Source organism: Eurytemora carolleeae, unplaced genomic scaffold (genome assembly GCF_000591075.1).
Source record: "Eurytemora carolleeae unplaced genomic scaffold, Eaff_2.0 scaffold1836, whole genome shotgun sequence".
Taxonomy (NCBI): domain Eukaryota; kingdom Metazoa; phylum Arthropoda; class Copepoda; order Calanoida; family Temoridae; genus Eurytemora; species Eurytemora carolleeae.
Genome location: NW_019397723.1, coordinates 473 through 21,270, shown reverse-complemented (window position 1 = coordinate 21,270; position 20,798 = coordinate 473). Strand labels below are relative to the sequence as shown.

The window sequence follows — 20,798 nt, the reverse complement described above, 5'->3', positions numbered from 1 at the left end:
AACTACTATATTCAGAAATGTGGTGCAATAGATCCAAACTACTATATTCAGAACTGTGATTATAGTTCCAAACTACTATATTCAGAAATGTGGTGCAATAGATCCAAACTACTATATTCAGAACTGTGATTATACAGGGTGTCCCACATCAAATTAGACTGCGTCAATGGGTCTAAATAATGATTTGGGGGACAAATCAGAAAATTTAAGAAGAATGAATCATTTTGAAAAATTTAATAAGGCTAATAGAAATTTTTTTGCTAGATTTTTTTAGTATAATGTGCGTATTTAGGTGTTAAAGATTGGAGATAATCTAATATGATATGGGACGCTCTGTAGTTCCAAACTACTATATTCAGAAATGATGTGGTGCAATAGATCTAAACTACTATATTCAGTACTGTGATGCAATAGATCTAAACTACTATATTCAGAACTGTGATTATAGATCTAAACTACTATATTCAGAACTGTGATTATAGATCCAAAGTACATCAATGTTACATTAATTTTCAAGACCGGATCGACTTTGAATTGTCGCAACACCTAGGTCTTTGGTTTGACCTCACTAACTTAAATACGTTTTTTGTAGTCCTTGACATGAACACTAATAGCAACTGCAATATTTTCAACTTTTTTTGCTGGAGATCTTGCACCTTTTTAGATTACTGTTTGTATGACTTTTAGCATTTTTGTGATGTTTATTTAGTAAATATTTACTAAATACAATGCATACTCAGGTATTAATACATATATCTGTAATGCAATGAAAATATGTATCAGGGGCCTAGGGGGGGGGGGGCGACCCCCCCCCCCCTGGAAGAGTATTCTGTCCTTAAGTTCCAACCCTCCCCCCCTCCATTCCTTGACAAAAGTGTGTTGAATATTAAGTAGCTGCTAATTATGGGAAAAGTATATTTGTCAAATAGATGTTTAAAATTTGAATATTAATATTTGAAGAAAACTGTTCTTTTTAGTCAATCATGGAGAAAAATTGTTTTTGAGTACTTTTGGAGAAGAAATTCTGTACTTAAAAGGTAATTTTAAATTAAATGGAAATCATATAAAGTCGTGAAATGTTTCAACATATCTATATTTAAATTTAGCTTGTCTGTCTGTCTGTTTGGGTGGGTGTCTGTTTGTTTGTATCAAATAAACGTCAAAACAGTTGAACCGATCAGGCCCAAATTTTGTATGGGACCTCACGTGGCCCCAGGGAAGGTTTATGACCAATCTTAAAATATGTCTATCTTAAATTATTTAATTTTGAAAATGCGGGAAAAAGTATTATGAAATCCGCAAATTAAAAAAATTTATACTGTACAAAGAGAAGAAGCGCACAGATAAAGCCACAATTAAAAGTTGAAAAAGAAGATGTCTGTTTGTCTGTCCGTTTGTATCCAATAAACGTCGGGTCCAATTTATTTGTGAGACCTCATATGACCCCGTGGAAGGTTTTATTGATGGTCAAATTAAAAAAATTTGCCATACAAATTTTATTTTTCAAAATCCACGAAAAAGAAATCGATATGAGAGCAACCATTAAAAGTTAGAATCTAAAAAGGCGCTAAGCGCCCAAAATAGCATAGTTGTTAAATATTTTACACTGTTAAAAATTTTAGTTCACGTAACATTGTTCACATTGTAAATAGTGGTAGTTCACTTTGCATTGTTTTAAACTGGTAACTTTTTTTGTTTCTAAACCTTAAAAGTCATTTACTTATGGCAATTTTGATTTTACCAACGTTTTTTCTTCTTCTCAAAGTTGGCTACATCCTTTAAACGTAAGTTGCGAATATTGAGATTTTTTAAAATGTTCAAAATCAACCCCGAATTTTATTTAAAGTTCACTTTTAAAAATATCTCAGGATTTTAGAGAAAAAGAAAACTGGAATCTGTGATCTTAGAAAAATAAATCTCTCTTTCCAGGCCGAGGTATTAAAATCCTTTTTTCCCTTGGGGTTGGTAGGGGGAAAGGGGAGGGAGAAGGTGAAGGGATAAAGGTGGGGAGTGAGAAGGGAAGTGACTGTGAGTTGAGAATAAAGTGTTTACATCTTTTTTTTATTTTCTAAAACTCTGTTTTTAATATCGATCACTGACATTAAAAAGTTGATGTTGTAGTGTATAAATATACGAGAACGATTGTATGAATTTTCAAGAAAAATATGTCAAATAAAAACAAGAAACTTTACATGTTCCAAAAGAATGTAATTAAAAACAATTACACACTTGTTATTATAAAAATAGATCGAAAAAAATCCTTTTTGAGCTTTGAGCAGCACAATAATAGTTAATTATATTCATATATTAAGTAACAAACAGTTAGTTGTTCTTGTTTGCACATGCTCCTATATCATACAAATACAATAACTAAAAAGAGGAGCTTAGCCCCCAAAAACATTTTAAAAAAAGAAAGAAAAAGTAAGATGCTTAATTTACGCCTTATGCGTAAATATTTTAGAGAGGGATTCCGCGGGGGGGGGGGGCACCCGCACACCCTTCTTTAAGCTTATCTACTGAAACCCCAGTATTACAAGGGTTAAAAGATGAAACCTATAGAGGCCAAAACGCCGAAACAAATATGTTCTTTACATCTGATATATTATATATATTCATCTTTTAAACATTTTCAAATGAAATCATTTATAAAAAGAAACAGTGGTTTTTATTTAATTAAGACGTCGAGTTTTGATAATTCAAATAAGGGAATGATAAAAAGTATTTTTTTTAAAAAGCATGCGCTATAATGGTATTTAACTATCAATATGTTTGATTTTTTCATTTTGACTTTTTTACAGAAAAAAATTGCAAATCATAAATAATTTCAATTTCCTGCTTGAATGTCATTTCTGCAATCTGTATTTGAATTAGATTCGATTAGAGAATATTTTCTTTAAAGAATATTCCAGAACCCGAATTTAGTGAATTGGAGATACTCCTTTTAAAATGCATTTGTCTTGTGTATCATGTTGAGAATGGATAACATTAATATATTCTGATAATCTTTTCATTTACTAACATTTTATGAATTGTAGCTAGCATTGATTTTTAATGATTTCAATTTTTAATTACTTTTCCCGTTCATAAATTTATCCTTGAATGGATCCTGTAATCCCGCAATATATTTATATGTCGTCTTTGTTACAGCGAGTATTTTGGAAGAAAAACTTATATTTTATATTAAAAGCACAAGAAAGCACAGGGGTTTCGGGATAATCTAAATATATGGTGCCATCACAAACTCCTGAAAGACAAACTCCTGAAATTCAAACTCCTGAAAGACAAACTCCTGAAAATACAAACTCCTGAAAGACAAACTCCTGACAAGACAAACTCCTGACGAAACAAACTCTTGACGAGACAAACTCCTGAAAATAAAAACTTCTGAAATACAAACTCCATAATATCAAATTTTAAAAAAATGTTTCACAATTTATATTTAATCTAGTTATCTTGGGTTAATGATCAAATTAAAATCTAAATTATAATTTGAATATGCTCCAACGAGCATTGTAATACTTTGCTGGTTGAAGCATATTCAAAATACTAAAGTTTGAGAATTTTTTCTAGAATATTTGCGGTTTTTTTCTCCTAAGGTTTATGAATTTTATCATATTTCATTAAGAGTAAAATTTCATAATTTCAGGAGTTTGTCATGTCAGGAGTTTGTCTCGTCAGGAGTTTGTGTTGTCAGGGGTTTGTCTTTCAGTAGTTTGAATTTCAGGAGTTTGAATTTCAAGAGTTTGTATTTCAGGAGTTTGTATTTCAGGAGTTTGAATTTCAGGAGTTTGAATTTCAGGAGTTTGTATTTCAGGAGTTTGTATTTCAAGAGTTTGAATTTCAGGAGTTTGTATTTCAGGAGTTTGTATTTCAGGAGTTTGTATTTCAAGAGTTTTTATTTCAGGAGTTTGTATTTCAGGAGTTTGTGATGGCACCAAATATATAAATTATAGATTCTAACAGCCATATAGAAAATATTTAGGGACTCCAGCAGCACCCGAAATCCTTGATTTAGTCAGAGTAGCGTGTTGAAAAATCCTATTTTAAGAGTTTTCCCCCCTCCCCTAATACCCCACTGTGCGCCACCCGGTTTAAATCGAGTTTCCCTCCATTTAAAGAGTTCCATGTCTGATTCACAATAGTATTCTTTAAACCTTTACCTAATTAACAATGAGGAAGATAGTCTCGTTTTCTATCTAAAAATATCTAAGAACGTGTCGAATTCCCACAATTTCCTTCATTTTCTCCGCACCATAAAATCCACAAGCATCATTGAAAATCGGACATGCCACTCCACAACTGAAGAGTCACTTGAAATTACGTCAACAACTGTACAGGTACAGTACAATTGTACAGTACAACTGTACAGCACAACTGTACAGCACCGCTCATTATCCAATCTTGTTTATATTTATTTTAAGGTGCTTGCTGCAGGTTTCAATGATCAGTGCGCTGTGCAAGATGAAAAGGTAAAAAAGAAAAAGACATTAATATTTTTTTTACTTTACATAATATTATGTACTTTTTAGTCCAATGTGTACTTTATGTGGTTTGTCCTTTATTCGAAACTTGAGAAGTGCTGGGTTGAGGTAAAATTAAGAATTACCAATTAAAGGGCCTATTTGCATAATTTCAACCTTCATGCACAGATGCCAATCCCCATTTAACAACGTCACTCTTGAAACCTTTATTTGATAAAATAAGAAATGCGCAAGTCTTTTTTGTAGAGAAACCACAATCATGAAAATAATTAGTTTTTCTGCAAATATATAAAAATTGATATATAATTTAAACATGATTGGACAAAGCTTTTAAGGGCAGCGTTGTGAATCTGGCATTGTCATCTTGAATTTACGCTTATACAGTCCATTTAACTTTGCTTTGAATTGGGCTTTCGTACACACGGAAATTTCTTTTGTTTTTGTGTTACTTTTTATTGTTTAAACTGTAACAGTGGAAGTAATGTCGTCTTTTTTCTTTTTATTACGAATTACATGGTTTTGAAAAAATGAATTTTCCTAAATATTTTGTAATTTGTAATTTTTATAAGTAATATGTTATTGTATACGAAAGATTTTTAGAAATAAAAAATCAATAGATTACAAACATTACAAAATTTTCAAAATAAAAAGAAAGAAGACGACTATCTGTATATTGTTTAGAATTGGTTGGTTCTAGGAGAGTTAAGGAGGGTTGGTCGAGTAGAAATATCTCTCAATTCTCCAGGTTTCGAATATTTTGCTTAAAATTACGAACAGAAAATTAGAGATTAATTTATATTTATGATCATTTTGTTCAAAATTCTGATCGAGGCTGTGAACTGAAGGCACACACCACCCGTTGGGCTTCCTTTCCGCAAATATCTCTCAAACATGGATTTGCGGCAGCGCGCTTACCTGTATTGCTTCCTGTACGCACACCATTTGTCTTCCAGCAAAATGTCTTTCATTTTAAATTCTTATAGATCTTATTTAGGATTCTAAAGAACGTCATGGCATCTATATGTATATATTAAACATATTAATCACATTCTTGTTTGGTGATACAAGTAAACATATCCTCGCTCCCTGGGGCAATACTTGGTAAAATGTTGGTATATATATCCCCTACAGAATCCTTATGTCCGCCCCTGATTCTATGTATTTTTCAGAATGGAATTGCACGCAAAAATCCGTTATTTATGGTAAAGATTGAATTCCTCCATACAGCTTATCTTTTATATTTATATAGAGTGTACTGACTATTTCTTTACCATGGAGTATACAGATAATAGATATAGAATATGCCGACTAAATGTTTAAAATGGAGTATACAAATATAGAGTGAACTGACTACATGTTTAAAATGGAGTATACAGATATAGAGTATGTTGACTATATGTTTAAAATGGAGTATACAGATATAGAGTGTACTGACTATATGTTTAAAATGGAGTATACAGATATAGAGTATGTTGACTATATGTTTAAAATGGAGTATACAAATAAAGAGTTAACTGACTATATGTTTAAAATGGAGTAATCAGATATAGAGTGTAATGACTACATGTTTGCCATGGAGTATTCAGATATAGAGTGTACTTACTGTATATTTACCATGGAGTATTCAGATATAGAGTGCGCTGATTATGAGGATGATATTCTAGTCCTAGGGGAGAGGAGTGGAAACGTTTCCATCTATCAACTGAAAAATCAGGTTACAGGAAGGGGCGGCAATAAATGATTTGAAATGTCGTCTTTTCAGACTTTTTTGTTTATCAGAATACCTTTATCTATAATTCATGTACCACAATACCTTTCTTTAACGCAAGGCCTTTATCACAATACCTATATTACAAAACCTTTATCAAAATACCTATATTACAAAATCTTTATCACAATACCTATATTACAAAACCTTTATTACAATACCTATATTACAAAACCTTTATCACAATACCTACCTTGCAAAACCTTTATCACAAGACCTATATTACAATACCTTTATTACAATACCTGGATTACAAAACTTTTATCACAATACCTATATTACAATACCTTTATTACAATACCTATATTACAAAACCTTTATAACAATACCTATACTACAAAGCCCTTTTCCTCATAAAATACAAATTTATTATATCATAACTTTAGAAGAGTGATTGTGTTTCTGTGATTTCTACCCATACTAAACCAGTGATAAAGGTAAACAATGGATTACAAATATTTAAAATAAAATATTATAAATATAAAACGTATTGTAATGATTATTGTCTTCTTTCAAATACAAGCCAGATGTAAATCCTAGGGATTCTTGAGGTTAATCATTTGCACCCATGGTTTAGGGATTATGCAAATATTTCACTCTAGATCCCCATACTCTTGTTTTAGTATCAATCCCTTTAATAACCTCTGTTTATATATCTCTCAGAGTGTAAATGAATGGGATGAATCAGTTTTAAAACTTATTGATTAAATACATCTGTAATGTTTATTCATGTTTTAATAAGGCCCTTTAGATATTCAGCTGCTACAGTTCAGGATCTTTCTGAGCAGCTTCCTCTAATACACTGGTTCAGCTGATCAGGTCTCTCTGGAGATTCCACTGCCTTCTTAACTGCTTCCTTTACTATCGAAGCTGCTCCCAGAGCCTCTGCTACTCTGGCTCCTCCTACAATCTGGGATGCTCTTACTGTGTCCTCAGTTGCCTCCTTAACTACTGGAGTTGCTCCTTGAGCTGTTGCTACGAGCTGCACCTGGAGCTGTTCCTAGAGCCTCTGCTCTGTTAGCTGTCCTTATAATCTGAGATGCTTCCAGAGTTGTTCCTAAAGTCTTGCACTGTGAGATGCTTGTGTTTAACTGTGGGTGTTCTGGAGTCTCTGCAAATTTAGCGGCTCCTACAATCTGAGATGCTACCACAGCATTTCCAGCTGCTTCCTTTGCTGGACTGCCAACTGGTCTGTGAAGGGCTATCTACAAGGAGCAGCGTCTCCTGCATTAAGATCTCTCGTTCCTCAACTGTTTCTGCAATAGATCTGTAAAGAGCAGCGTCTCCTATCCCAGGATCCTCTGGTTCTGCTGCTGGTTCCACAACAGGTCCGTGAAGTGCTGTTCCACAATGAGTGGCGTCTTCATACTCAGAATCCTCTGGTTCCCCTAGTGGTTCCACAACAGGTCTGTGAAGAGCTGTTCCACAGTGAGCGGCATCTTCGTTCTCAGGTTCCTGGAAGTCCTAGCTCCCCTTTGTGTCTTGGATATCCTAGTTATCCTTTGTGTCCTGGATATCCTATTTCTACTATGTGTCCTGGATATCCTAGTTCTCTAATGTGTCTTGAATATCCTAGTTCTCCTTTGCGTCCTGGATATCCTAGTTCTCCTTTGTGTCCTGGATATCCTAGTTCTCCTATGTGTCCTGGATATCCTAATTCTCCTATGTGTCCTGGATATCCTAATTCTCTTATGTGTCCTGTAGCTATTGCTATCACAGATGTGTGCAGAGCTAGTCTGCAATGAGCGGCGTCTCCGTACTCAGAATCATCTGGTTCTGCTGCTTATACACCGGGGTGATGGAGAGCTGTCTGCAACAAGCAGCTTCTTCCATCTCTAATACCAGATCCTATCTGGAGGACGATAGATCGTGTTCTCATATATTCTCATGATCTCCTCTTTACCTGGAGTCATTGGTCTATGTTGTTATTCTAGCTGCTCCATATCTCGGGTGTCTCTGTCGAGAGAGCCAGCTGGAGAATATGGAGCTTCTGCATGTCCTAGTTGTCATGGCTGCTATGTATGTCAAGTGTCCCTGGTCAATAGAACCAACTCGAGAATATGGAGCTTCTGCATATAAAAACCTTAGCTGCTCCAAAACTTCAGTAACTCTGTTCATAGATCCAGCTGAAGAATAAAGACTGGATCCTCTAGCTGCTCTGTGTCTCCAGTGGTTCTGAGAACAAGTTGGAGAATAGAGAGTGTCCACTGATATCCTTAGTGATGCTGAGAATTCCTAGGATGTGTACTCATGTTGAATGATGGGGAAGGAGGCTGTTGTCCACCTTAGTCCTCTGGTAGTCACGATAAAGATATATCAGTCTGAGAGCTGTCCACTGGACAGCTCTCAGACAGTGTCTATGAAGTACAAGTCCCAATGCCTTCATTGGAAAACAGAGCTAAGCTCTATCCTGTATACGGTCCTGGAGTGTGGAGCTCCTATTCTCTATCCTGTATAAGGTCCTGGAGTGTGGAGCTCCTATTCTCTATCCTGTATAAGGTCCTGGAGTGTGGAGCTCCTATTCTCTATCCTGTATAAGGTCCTGGAGTGTGGAGCTCCTATTCTCTAGGTTCTCTTCTCAGCTTAGATTCAGAAAAGGGTTCAGGGGTTTTAGTATCTGGTCATATTCTAAATATTACACCCATGATTTAAATGCTACAGTATATATTGACAAGTAGGGTTGGAAAAATGTCTGTTAACGAAGGAAGTGTTAATGTTAAATTCGATTACGATCTGGAATACCTGTTTGCTAAAGGGAAAGTATTTTAAAACTTAAATCACGCAATTTTGTTCATTTTTGCACCTAATTCACATTTTTTAATTAGGTTCAAAATCCTTTCTAGGCCAAAATTCTGTTTCGGAACAGGAGTTTTCGAAAATTATTGGAAAATTTAAGCAGCTGAACAATTAATCTGTTAAAATAAATGACAAAAATTCTTTTAATTAATCCTAAAGTGTTGAGGTGCAAGGCCCTTGTAAAGTTCCTCTAGCCATACCCCGAAAAAATGTAATAAAAAATTTAGATTAAAAAAAGTTATCTTTTTTGTTTCAAGGTGTTAGTTCATGATTCTGTGATACTAAGCTGCAGTGAGGATTGCTCTGTAACTGTTATCAGGATTACAAGAAATGGTTGTCTTGAAATATCACATATACTACAGGTATATACTTTGTCACCAAGGGACTATTATCGTATATCAAAGTGAACTTAAAGGGATTGTAAGCATAATTTCAAGTGACCCTCCATAGAAAGATGGCAATGCTAATTTCCAATGGTACCATTTAAAAGCTTTCTCTGATCAAGTATGAATTAGATATTAATGTTATAAATTTAAAATTTAATAATTTTATAATTGGGTGTTTCTCTACAAAAGTGACTTGCGTATTTCTACTCCGGGAAAACATTTGTCAATTATTTTATTTAATCAATTGAAAATGGTTCTTTTTATTTGTACAATCTCTTAAACAATTTGTTAGCAGGGCCATGTCTCTAGAGTTCGATGTTTGTCACTCCTTGTGAAAACCGGTTTACTACTCACAGGATCTGATGACAGGTATGGGGGCCACGGGGAGGAGGGCCAGTCAAGGATGGGAATTCAGAACCACAATGACCTCTGGAGCCTCCTGATGCAAAACGACCTCCACGCCCTTCAAAACCGTCTACGTCCTCTCGCTACGTCTCCAAGCCTCTGCCATACTATCTCCGTGCTCTGCATTCATTTTGTGTATCAGGATTTTCCGGCCCGAGAAACATTTTTACCGACTTTATGTGCAGATGGTAAAGTTGTCGGTTTGTCGGAGACTAAATGTTTACAGGGGGGAGGTCATTTTGCGGGGCTTTTGGTGGTCCTGCACCCCCTCCCTTGCCAGCCACAGCAATTCTGAGTCTGCAAGACATTTCGTTTAATTTCTTGCCCATTTCACGTTCAATTTTTTAAATGAATTCAATTTTTTTATAAGTTCTCATATTTGTAATTTATATAAATTCTAACTTTTAAGGCCTGCACATATTTGAAATTTATCTAATCAATCGATCCAACTGTTGTTGACTACCCAGCCAGACCAAAGGGGACCTTCAATGGGAACTTAGACGTCCCCCGCCTTCGCTAAGTCCTCCTTTTTCTTCTATATTTGCCAAAAAAAAATATCAAATTTTTTGTAACATGAGAAATAACACTTTAAATATTATTGAATTTAGATGGCATCCTGCTTTCCGTTTCTTCTGCAGCCTGCTCGTCTCAAGTCCTAGCTCAGTTTTATGATCCCAATCATATTTCATAAACACATTTCATGAATCACATGAAGTCCTCCTCGACGGCCTCCTGAGGCGGTACTCGGTTTTACAATTAAGATCATATTTCAGACAAATGTGTCTTCAATTCCAGCTAGTTCTCTTTAAGTCAGGGCAAGTCCTTGCTTAGTTTTACAACTGGTCTCATGCTTTCCTTTCTTAAGTGAAAAATCTTACCTCTCCCCATTATTATGGCTCCATGATGTCTGCAAGCTGTCAAATATACTTTTCTTTACTTAAGCTAGGATGTAGGCCTCCTGCGCCTTCATCTTTTAAGCTGTGAACCAAATGCACTGTCATTGGAATAAAGAATTGAAACATAAAAATATTATTAATAACATATATAGCTCAGGTAACTAACTGCTCCCAGTACTATACAGCTCAGGTAACTAGCTGCTCCTAGAGCTATACAGCTCAAGTAACTAGCTGCTCCTAGAACTATACAGCTCCAGTAACTAGCTGCTACTATAGAACTATATACAGCTAAGGTAACTAGCCGCTCCTATAGAACTATTCAGCTCAGGTAACTAGCTGCTGCTATAGAACTATTCAGATATGGTAACTAGCTGCTCCTATAGAACTATACAACATATGTAACTAGCTGTTCCTATAGAACTAAACAGCTTATTTAAAAAGCTGCTACTACATTTTTCTTTAGAAGCTGCCGAAGAAGGTTAACTAAACCTGCACCTTACCATAGCTGCCCTGGCCCATTATTCAGGCAGCTGACTGACCCCCCTTCCCTTGGAGAAATGACCAGCCACGTTGGATAGGGGAGAAAATTGGGGTGACAGACTATAAATGGAGACCTAACAAAGAATAAGTTCAGTTGTGTGGAAGCCTCTTCGAAAGAAGGGACCAACTCCCTTTCTGCTTTGGGAAAGAGGGGTTAGGAGGGTAAAAATATGGGGCCGGAGTTTGAAGTCTGCGAGTCCAGAGGGTCAGAGTCCAGAAGCCAAGAGTCACAGAGTCCAGCAGAGTGACCAGATTCAAGAGGGGCAAGAGTCTAGCACCAAGAGTCCGAGTCTTCAAATCTGAGAGTCCCATATCCAGTCCTCAATACCCTTTAAGTAGAATTGTAACTTATGTTTCCTTTTAATTCCGTTTTAATGCAAAATAATCTTAATACAGGTTTTGTTTCTTTAATTGTTGCAGAGATTGAAACACACTGACCTCTTTTTACCTTTAGATTATCTTTTAAATCCAACTGTTAAGGACTGCTCGTATTTGGAATTTATTTAATAAAATCCAACTGTTAAGGACTACTCATAGTTGGAATTTATTCAATAAATCCAACTGTTAAGGACTGCTCGTATTTGGAATTTATTTAATAAAATTCAACTGTTAAGGACTGCTCATAGTTGGAATTTATTCAATAAATCCAACTGTTCATGACTGCTCGTATTTGGAATTTATTTAATAAAATTCAACTGTTAAGGACTGCTCATAGTTGGAATTTATTTAATAAATCCAACTGTTTAGGACTGCTCGTATTTGGAATTTAATTAATAAAATTCAACTGTTAAGGACTGCTCATAGTTGGAATTTATCTAATCAATCCAACTGTTTAGGACTGCTCATATTTGGAATTTCTAAAACACTACTGTTTAGGACTGTCCATTTTTAGAATTCCAACTGTTTAGGTTGCTCATATTAGTAGTTTATATTTAGAACTGTTCATATTTGGAAGTTGTCTAATAAATCCAATTGTTTAGAATAGAACTGCTCGTAATTGGAATTTATCTAAAATGCAACTGTTTAGGACTGCTCTTATTTGAATTTTATCCAATAATTCCTATTGTTTAGGACTGCTCATATTTGGAATTTATCTAATAAATCTGTTTAGGACTCCTTGTATTTGGAATTATCCAATAAATCATGCTGTTTAGGACTGCTCGTATTTGGAATTTATCTAATAAATCTGTTTAGGATTCCTTGTATTTGGAATTATCTAAAAAAATCCAACTGTTTAGGACTGCTCGTATTTGGAATTTATCTACAAGATCTAACAGAGCAAAAACAACGCTTACCCCACACAGGTAACAAGAGGCCGGGAGGGTCCCATTAAACATATATTTTCTATTTCTTGTTTCTGTGAAGATTGTGCATCATCTCTTTACTCTCTGGTTTTTGGCCACATTATTTAACACATATCTCTTATCTCTGAAATTTTTAGGATTAAAATAAGTAGATTATCTCTCTAGTATATGACTTCTGTCTTGACGGAGTAATACATCTCTTTAATCCTTGGTTTCTATTAGGATTATATATTCCATCTCTCCAATCTCTGGTTTCTGTTTTGATAAGATAAACCACCTCTTACAATCTCTGGTTTCTGTTTAGATTAGATAAACCATCTCTTCAATCACTGGTTTCTGTTTAGATTAGATAAACCATCTCTTCAATCTTTTGTTTCTGTTTAGATTAGATAAACCATTTCTTCTATCTTTGGTTTCTGTTTAGATTAGATAAATCATCTCTTCAATCTTCGGTTTCTGCTTAGATTAGATAAACCATCTCTTCAATCACTGGTTTCTGTTTAGATTAGATAAACCATTTCTTCAATCTCTGGTTTCTGTTTAGATTAGATAAACCATTTCTTCAATCTCTGGTTTCTATTAGGATTATATGAACCATCTCTCCAATCTCTGGTTTCTGTTTAGATTAGATAAACCATCTCTTCAATCTCTGGTTTCTGTTTAGATTAGATAAACCATCTCTAATCTTTGGTTACTGTTTAGATTAGATAAACCATCTCTTCAATCTCTGGTTAGTGTTTAGATTAGATAAACCATCTCTTCAGTCTCTCGTTTCTGTTTAGAATAGATAAACCATCTCTTCAATCCCTGGTTACTGTTTAGAATAGATAAACAATCTCTTCAATCTCTGGTTACAACTAAGTTTAGATAAACCATCTCTTCAATCTCGAAGTTTCTGTTTAGATTAGATAAACCATCTCTTCAATCGCTGGTTTCTGTTAAGATTAGATAAACCATTTCTTCAATCTCTGGTTTCTGTTTAGATTAGATAAACTATCTCTTCAATCTCTGGTTGCTGTTTAGATTAGATAAACCATCTCTTCAATCTCTGGTTACTGTTTAGAATAGATAAACAATCTCTTCAATCTCTGGTTCAATTTTTCTTTATATCCAAAAATCTTTGAAGGGTAAATATTGAAAATTTAATAAACCCCTGCTGTCTTTTTATTCAATTAGCGAATTTTTTTTGTCATAACTTTTACAAAGTACAATATTAAGCGATACATGTTGTTAATGCAGATAATCATTTTATCCAATATTCTTCTTTCTTGGGTATTTTTAAATTTATTTAACTGTGTTGCATTAGCTGCATAGCCCCCCCCCCTGAAAGACTATTATTACCTCTACTGTCCATATGGGGTGTGACCCAGGTAGTGCTGACCCCTAGCTGTGTCTGTACTGTAGATGATAACAAATTATATCCCCTGGTGTTTAGATGGGGTGGGACCCAGGTACAGCTGACCCCTAGCTGTGTCTGTTCTGTAGTTGATAACCAATTATATATTCCCTGGTGTTTAGTTGGGGTGGGACCCAGGTACTGCTGACCCCTTGCTGTGTCTGTTCTGTAGATGATAACAAATTATATTCCCTGGTGTCTAGATGGGGTGTAACCCAGGTACTGCTGACCCCTAGCTGTGCATGCACTGTGGATGGTAAAGATATTCTGATATGGTCCTACCAAGGACAGCTGAGAGCAAGGTAATACAGTGGTAAACATAATAATTTTGCAATTTGTAATCATTAAAAATTATCTTCTCTGAAAATTTTCCAATTTCAACATTCCTAAGAGTTATTTATTCTTGCCAAACATCTTATATCTCGAAAATTATAAAATTCCTCTGACATAGATTGCTCTTAAGATCTACGGAGTACGGAATTGATTTAAGATAAACTTTAATATGATTCGGAACAGAAAACGTGGAATAATTGTCTTCCTGAAACCAGGGTCGTATTGTTAGATTGCAACCCTAGGGATACAATCTAAGTAATTGCGAATTGTTCTGCCAAGAAGTTGCGGGTTTACAACTCCGAAAAAATTAGTAAGATTTGATTTCTGAACTCAAAAATATGTGTTACAAAACTAAGTAGATTTTACAGTTTTAAAACCTAAAAGGTAGATTTTCATGTAAATAATTATATTATATTTTGTTTAAAAGTTGAAAATCTCTTTATTCATGTGAAGCAACAGGGATGCAATAAACATTGGGGGGGATATTACATTGCCTTTGCTTCCCAAGACTTTGTTGGGTAGTTAAGCATCCTGGCTACGCTCGGGATGCTTAACTACCCAACAAGGTCTTGGATTGCCTCGGCAATGTAATATTCCCTCCTCTATTTATTACATCCCTATTGCCTCCCTGTAATGAAGAGAAAAATAGTTATTTATACTTCTTAATTAAGGTTTGGGGTTCAGTGTACACCATCAGCATTGTTCCTGGATTCAGAACTGAACTGCCTTCTTATCGGAGATACTAAAGGTCGTCTTTCTGGATATAATTTAAGGTAAATCAGAGTTCATACAGGAGGTCGTCTTTCTGGATATAATTTAAGGTAAATCAGAGGTCATACAGGAGGTCGTCTTTCTGGCTTTAGTTGAGATAAATCAGAGGTCATACAGGAGGTCGTCTTTCTGGCTTTAGTTGAGGTAAATCAGAGGTCATACAGGAGGTCGTCTTTCTGGCTTTAGTTGAGGTAAATCAGAGGTCATACAGGAGGTCGTCTTTCTGGCTATAGTTGGGGTAAATCAGAGGTCATACAGGAGGTCGTCTTTCTGGCTTTAGTTTAAATCAGACGCCATACAGGAGGTCGTCTTTCTGCCTTTTGTTGAGGTATATCAGAGGTCATACAGGAGGTCGTCTTTCTGGCTATAGTTTAAGGTAAATCAGAGGTCATACAGGAGGTCGTCTTTCTGGCTTTAGTTTAAGGTAAATCAGACGCCATATAGGAGGTCATCTTTCTGCCTTTTGTTAAGGTAAATCAGAGGTCATACAGGAGGTCGTCTTTCTGGCTTTACTTGAGGTAAATCAGAGGTCATACAGGAGGTCGTCTTTCTGGCTTTAGTTGAGGTAAATCAGAGGTCATACAGGAGGTCGTCTTTCTGGCTTTAGTTGAGGTAAATCAGAGGTCATACAGGAGGTCGTCTTTCTGGCTATAGGTAAATCAGAGGTCATACAGGAGGTCGTCTTTCTGGCTTTAGTTTAAGGTAAATCAGACGCCATATAGGAGGTCATCTTTCTGCCTTTTGTTAAGGTAAATCAGAGGTCATACAGGAGGTCGTCTTTCTGGCTTTACTTGAGGTAAATCAGAGGTCATACAGGAGGTCGTCTTTCTGCCTTTTGTTTAAGGAAAATCCGACGCCATACAGGAGGTCGTCTTTCTGACTTTAGTTAAAGGTAAATCAGAGGTCATACAGGAGGTCGTCTTTCTGGCTATAGTTTAAGGTATAAAACACCATACAGGAGGTCGTCTTTCTGGCTTTTGTTGAGGTAAATCAGAGGTCATAGAGGAGGTCGTCTTTCTGGCTTTAGTTGAGGTAAATCAGAGGTCATACAGGAGGTCGTCTTTCTGGCTTTAGTTTAAGGTAAATCAGACGCCATACAGGAGGTCGTCTTTCTTCCTTTTGTTTAAGGTAAATCAGACGACATATCATATAAGAGTATCTCTTCAGGCTTTAGCTCCAAAATAAACACATATTACTCGAAAAACCTAGCTTTTTTTGCAAGAAAATTTTTGTGTTAGTCTAATTCAATTTTTGTGTTAGTCTAATTCAATTTTTTTCCCGAAAAACGTAATTTAGACTCATTGACGATCTAATATGATGTGGGACACCCTGTATTAGAGGCGTCGTGATTTAAATAGATAAAGAGAATATTATTCAAAACGAAGTGCCAGTGCTATAAACTATAAAGTGGCATATTGAGACACTAAAACTCACAGACAAATAAATTAGAAAAGCGGAACATTTTTCATAAATAAGTTTGAGCTATTAAGTTGTATACAGGGTGTCCCAAAAAACATGGGAATTCAGTGACTAAAGAAGACCTACTGTATTGTCTCTGAATTATCTTAAACTAAGGGAAAGAAAGACCACCTCCTGTATGGCGTCTGATTTACCTTGTTATTGGTTATTCTTTACAAGTTTGTCCAAGAATTGGTCTCAATCCTGAGCTGAGATTTTAAAAGCCTAAATCTGAATAAACCCTGCAGGGCTCTGGTATAAATACGATATTTAAATATTCTTCTTGGTTGAATATTTTTTAGCAAATTTTTACCAACCACTGTTTATACAGAAATTCAGTAATTTAGCGAACTCTGAATAAAAAAGAACACTGCAATATTGTTGAACTTGTGCAGTACAGTATTTTCCAATACTATTCTCCAATTCAAAACAATGAAACCGGTTATATCGAAAACATGAGCTAACCAGAACCAAATATAATTTTCTTTAGAAAATCAAATTAAAATAGAAAAGGAGAAAAAATTCACACCGTGACATTGAATTTAATATACCTTTTGGGCTCGGTTGACTGTCGTGCTTTTATACATATTAAACTAATTTGTTAATATCTCATCTATAAATCCAATGGTTAAATGTTGCTTTCCAATTTGCTTTTTAAACAATATTATGACCATTTCATCGCAACCCTGAAACCCTAGATTGCAATCTAATTCTTTTAAATTGTACATCTAAATAGAAAAAAAACATATTATTTTCAAACCATGATATTTGATATTCCTTTTGTACTCGGTCGACAACGTGGTGCTTGTATAGTGTATACATTTCATTCTTATTTTTTATCTCAACTGTAAATTCAATGGTTGATTTTTTTTTTTGCTAGAGATATGTTGATTACCCCGAAGGTGCAGGAAGAAACCAATATATGTGAAAATAATTCATTCCCTGCCTGGAGTTTGGAAACAGGTACTAGAAACAACAATTCTTATTGATATCATTATTCTTTAAAAAGTAAATATTTGCAAATTATCTTCTGAGTTTGTTTCCTCTTTCTAATCTTTTTTGTTTGTTTATTTTCTTGTGGTTTTTTAACATATTTCTAATAGAATGTGGAACTAACATCTACTTTTTAATATCTACTTTAGTCCATCACCAACCCAGACTGTAATATATTTTCAACAGAATGTGGAACTAACTTCTACTTTATAATATCTACTTTAGTCCATCACCAACCCAGACTGTAATATATTTCTAATAGAATGTGGAACTAACATTTACTTTATAATATCTACTTTAGTCCATCACTAACCCAGACTGTAATATATTTTTAACAGAATGTGGAACTAACATCTACTTTATAATATCTACTTTAGTCCATCCCCAACCCAGACTGTAATATATTTTCAATAGAATGTGGAACTAACTTCTACTTTATAATATCTACTTTAGTCCATCCCCAACCCAGAACGTAATATATTTTCAACAGAATGTGGAACTAACATCTACTTTATAATATCTACTTTAGTCCATCACCAACCCAGACTGTAATATTTTTCAATAGAATGTGGAACTAACATTTACTTTATAGCATCTACTTTAGTCCATCCCCAACCCAGACCGTTATATATTTTCAACAGAATGTGGAACTAACATTTACTTTATAACATCTACTTTGGTTCATCCCCAACCCACAATTTTAAATTGTATATTGGTATTGTTCTTTAGAACATTAATCCTTAGATAATAAATGACAATAAATGATTTTTCCGATCAAGCTATTTTTGAACGCTATGTTATAATATAGATGCCTACCCTATGCAGGGTTATACCCACAAAGGATGAGACTTTAATGACAACCTGAAACTCTATATACATATATGTATATGACGACCCCGTGTGTACACGGACTAATTTAACAAAAAAAAAGATACAGCTTCACGTACACATAAACGTGGAATTATGAATAAAAATTGAATTAAAGGGAAAGTAAGCGTGAATCGAGCATTGCCTTTTTTGCATGGATCGAGGGTCATTTGAAATTACGCTTAGAGTTTCTTTGATTCTGTGCAGTCGTCCTAGAAGTCTTATGCTTTGTGAATAAATTTTTCAAAAGATTTAGATTTTTTTAAACACTGTTTGTAGCCGGCCTTACATGTTTATGATAAAAATTATATTTTTATTGATAATTATCATTTTCACTTTTTCTTTCTTTTTATTATTATCATTATTATCATTCATATAATTATTCTTATTCTTAATATTATTGTTTTTATTATCATCATCAGTGCCATCGTCCCATAAAATATTATAATCATTATTAAGAATATTTATAATATTTGTCTCTTTAAAATTGTTTATGTCTATGAACTCTTCAGAGACTAGAGTTTAAAGAGGAAACGCACTTCGAAAATATTCTCTGTAAGTTTTTTTGAAGGCGAAGGAAGTCTTCTCAACGGAAGTGGAATCCTGCTAACCGGAAGTGGAAGCTTGCTGACCGGAAGTTTATCCCTGGGAAAGTCATCAATGTTATATCTTTCCCACACCTCTAAACAATTCAAAGTGAACCTTTCACTTCTTGATTATTTATAAACAGATCAGTTGTAACACAGTTTAGATGTTAGTTAAAAAGTTAAAAAGTGCATGAAAACCAAAGTTGAAACCTCGTATTATCAATAATATTAGGTTAGGAACCCAGCTGGCTTTGCCTGGGCTCTGAAATAGACCCACTTAATTTTTTAAAAGTTGGGGAAATCAAAATTTGAGACAAATCTGTTGGGCCTTTGCAGCATTTTCAACATTTTTGATGCCATTTTTCAGTTACATATGTATTTATGTTTTTATTGTGAAAATAGAAGTGTAATTTTATGTTTGATGTGCAATTGTAATCATTTGCTGGCAAAAGCACAATATCTAAGAGAGTTGCAACAAAATTGTAAAATGTTGGTTGGTGTCAAATTATTTCCAAAAAGTCATTTTTTAAATTCCTATGTTTGTACAACCTGAAGGTGTAAATCTTTGACAATTCAAAATTAGATTATTTGATTCAACAGAATTCATTGTTTGAAATATCTGAGGTCTACGGCATTGGGTTGGAAAGATAAAGGGATTAGAAAATCAGAGTTTGCGGCAAAGACTCAATTATTTTTTCTCCCATAATGACAAAGGGTCAGGGGCATATTCCTCAGAATAATGGTTTTGAGTTAGAAGGTCGTTTTCTGCGAAGGGTTGGACGAATTATGAAATTCATTCTAATGTAATATTTAGAGAGATGTAAAAAGAATAGATAAAGGTTTAACTTGTATCATAACTCCAGTAGGTAACAATATCTATTTATGGAACTGCCTTGTGTTATCATATATTTGGGAAACTATGTTTTTGTCAGGATTTTTACTTTTTTGTTTGTTAAAGGTTTAAATAAAAGTTTTATACTATGATTGAACCCAATGAAATATACGATGGATAAAAAACTAAATTTTAAACCGAAAACAAACAAAAAAGTGAGAATCACAACAAAAAACATAATTTCCCAAATGATAACAAAAAACTGTTGACATGTTGACTTTTTAATTCAAGTTACATAAAATGTGCGAATTTGTAATATTTAATGTTACTTGTTCGCCTCCAAACAAATAAGAAGATCATGAATGTGAGTAAAATGCGGGATAAAATTCAAATCAAATCAAAATTAAATAAAGTTTATTTAGGTGACATATCCCTTAGATAAATCATTAATGCATGGAAGTTTGTTATATAGGGTTACCCACAAAGCATGAGACATCAGAGATAACTAAACATAATATATTCTGTCTTTTTTCATCATTGGTTCCCTGACACTGTAAACTCGTTAATTTCTTTAACAAAAAATAATAATACCAATATACAACTATATTCGACTTATTAGACCAAATCTAACCTGTAGCTTGGGATATTCCAAGAGTTTCAGGTCGTCATTAAACCTTTAACTTGTGGTATTTCAAGAGTTTCAGGTCGTCAATAAACCTTTAACTTGTGGTATTTCAAGAGTTTCAGGTCGTCATTAAACCTTTAACTTGTGGTATTTCAAGCGTTTCAGGTCGTCATTAAACCTTTAACTTGTGGTATTTCAAGAGTTTCAGGTCTTCATGAAAGTCCAATTGTCAACCATTAACTATAAGATCTCTCCGTCCATCCGTGTAATGTCGTCTTTAAATTAAAATCCCCTCTCTTAGACACCAAACCAAATAATTTTAGCCCCGTTTTCTTTGTTCTCCGGTAACGGAGTCTAAAC

The 20,798-nt window shown here is 34.5% G+C and overlaps 1 protein-coding gene across 2 annotated transcripts in view; it reads left to right on the top strand.

The window, feature by feature from the left end:
- The window catches only part of LOC111715646 (probable E3 ubiquitin ligase complex SCF subunit sconB), a 21,223-nt gene extending 1,827 nt beyond the window's left edge, over window positions 1-19,396 (top strand). Inside the window, exons 3-16 of one of the 2 annotated variants that reach the window (XM_023490994.1) lie at window positions 978-1,037; window positions 1,869-1,935; window positions 4,422-4,469; window positions 4,530-4,589; window positions 5,163-5,226; window positions 6,110-6,195; window positions 6,636-6,686; window positions 9,303-9,407; window positions 9,727-9,800; window positions 12,511-12,576; window positions 14,176-14,274; window positions 14,977-15,078; window positions 17,415-17,497; window positions 18,966-19,396. In XM_023490994.1, coding sequence (XP_023346762.1) covers window positions 978-1,037; window positions 1,869-1,935; window positions 4,422-4,469; window positions 4,530-4,589; window positions 5,163-5,226; window positions 6,110-6,195; window positions 6,636-6,686; window positions 9,303-9,407; window positions 9,727-9,800; window positions 12,511-12,576; window positions 14,176-14,274; window positions 14,977-15,078; window positions 17,415-17,497; window positions 18,966-19,120 — 1,120 coding nt within the window. In that variant the 3' untranslated portion in view covers window positions 19,121-19,396. Of the gene's footprint in view, window positions 1-977; window positions 1,038-1,868; window positions 1,936-4,421; window positions 4,470-4,529; window positions 4,590-5,162; window positions 5,227-6,109; window positions 6,196-6,635; window positions 6,687-9,302; window positions 9,408-9,726; window positions 9,801-12,510; window positions 12,577-14,175; window positions 14,275-14,976; window positions 15,079-17,414; window positions 17,498-18,954 lie in introns of both variants that reach the window. The other variant, XM_023490996.1, reaches the window with a different exon arrangement.
- The last annotated feature ends 1,402 nt before the right edge of the window (window positions 19,397-20,798 follow it).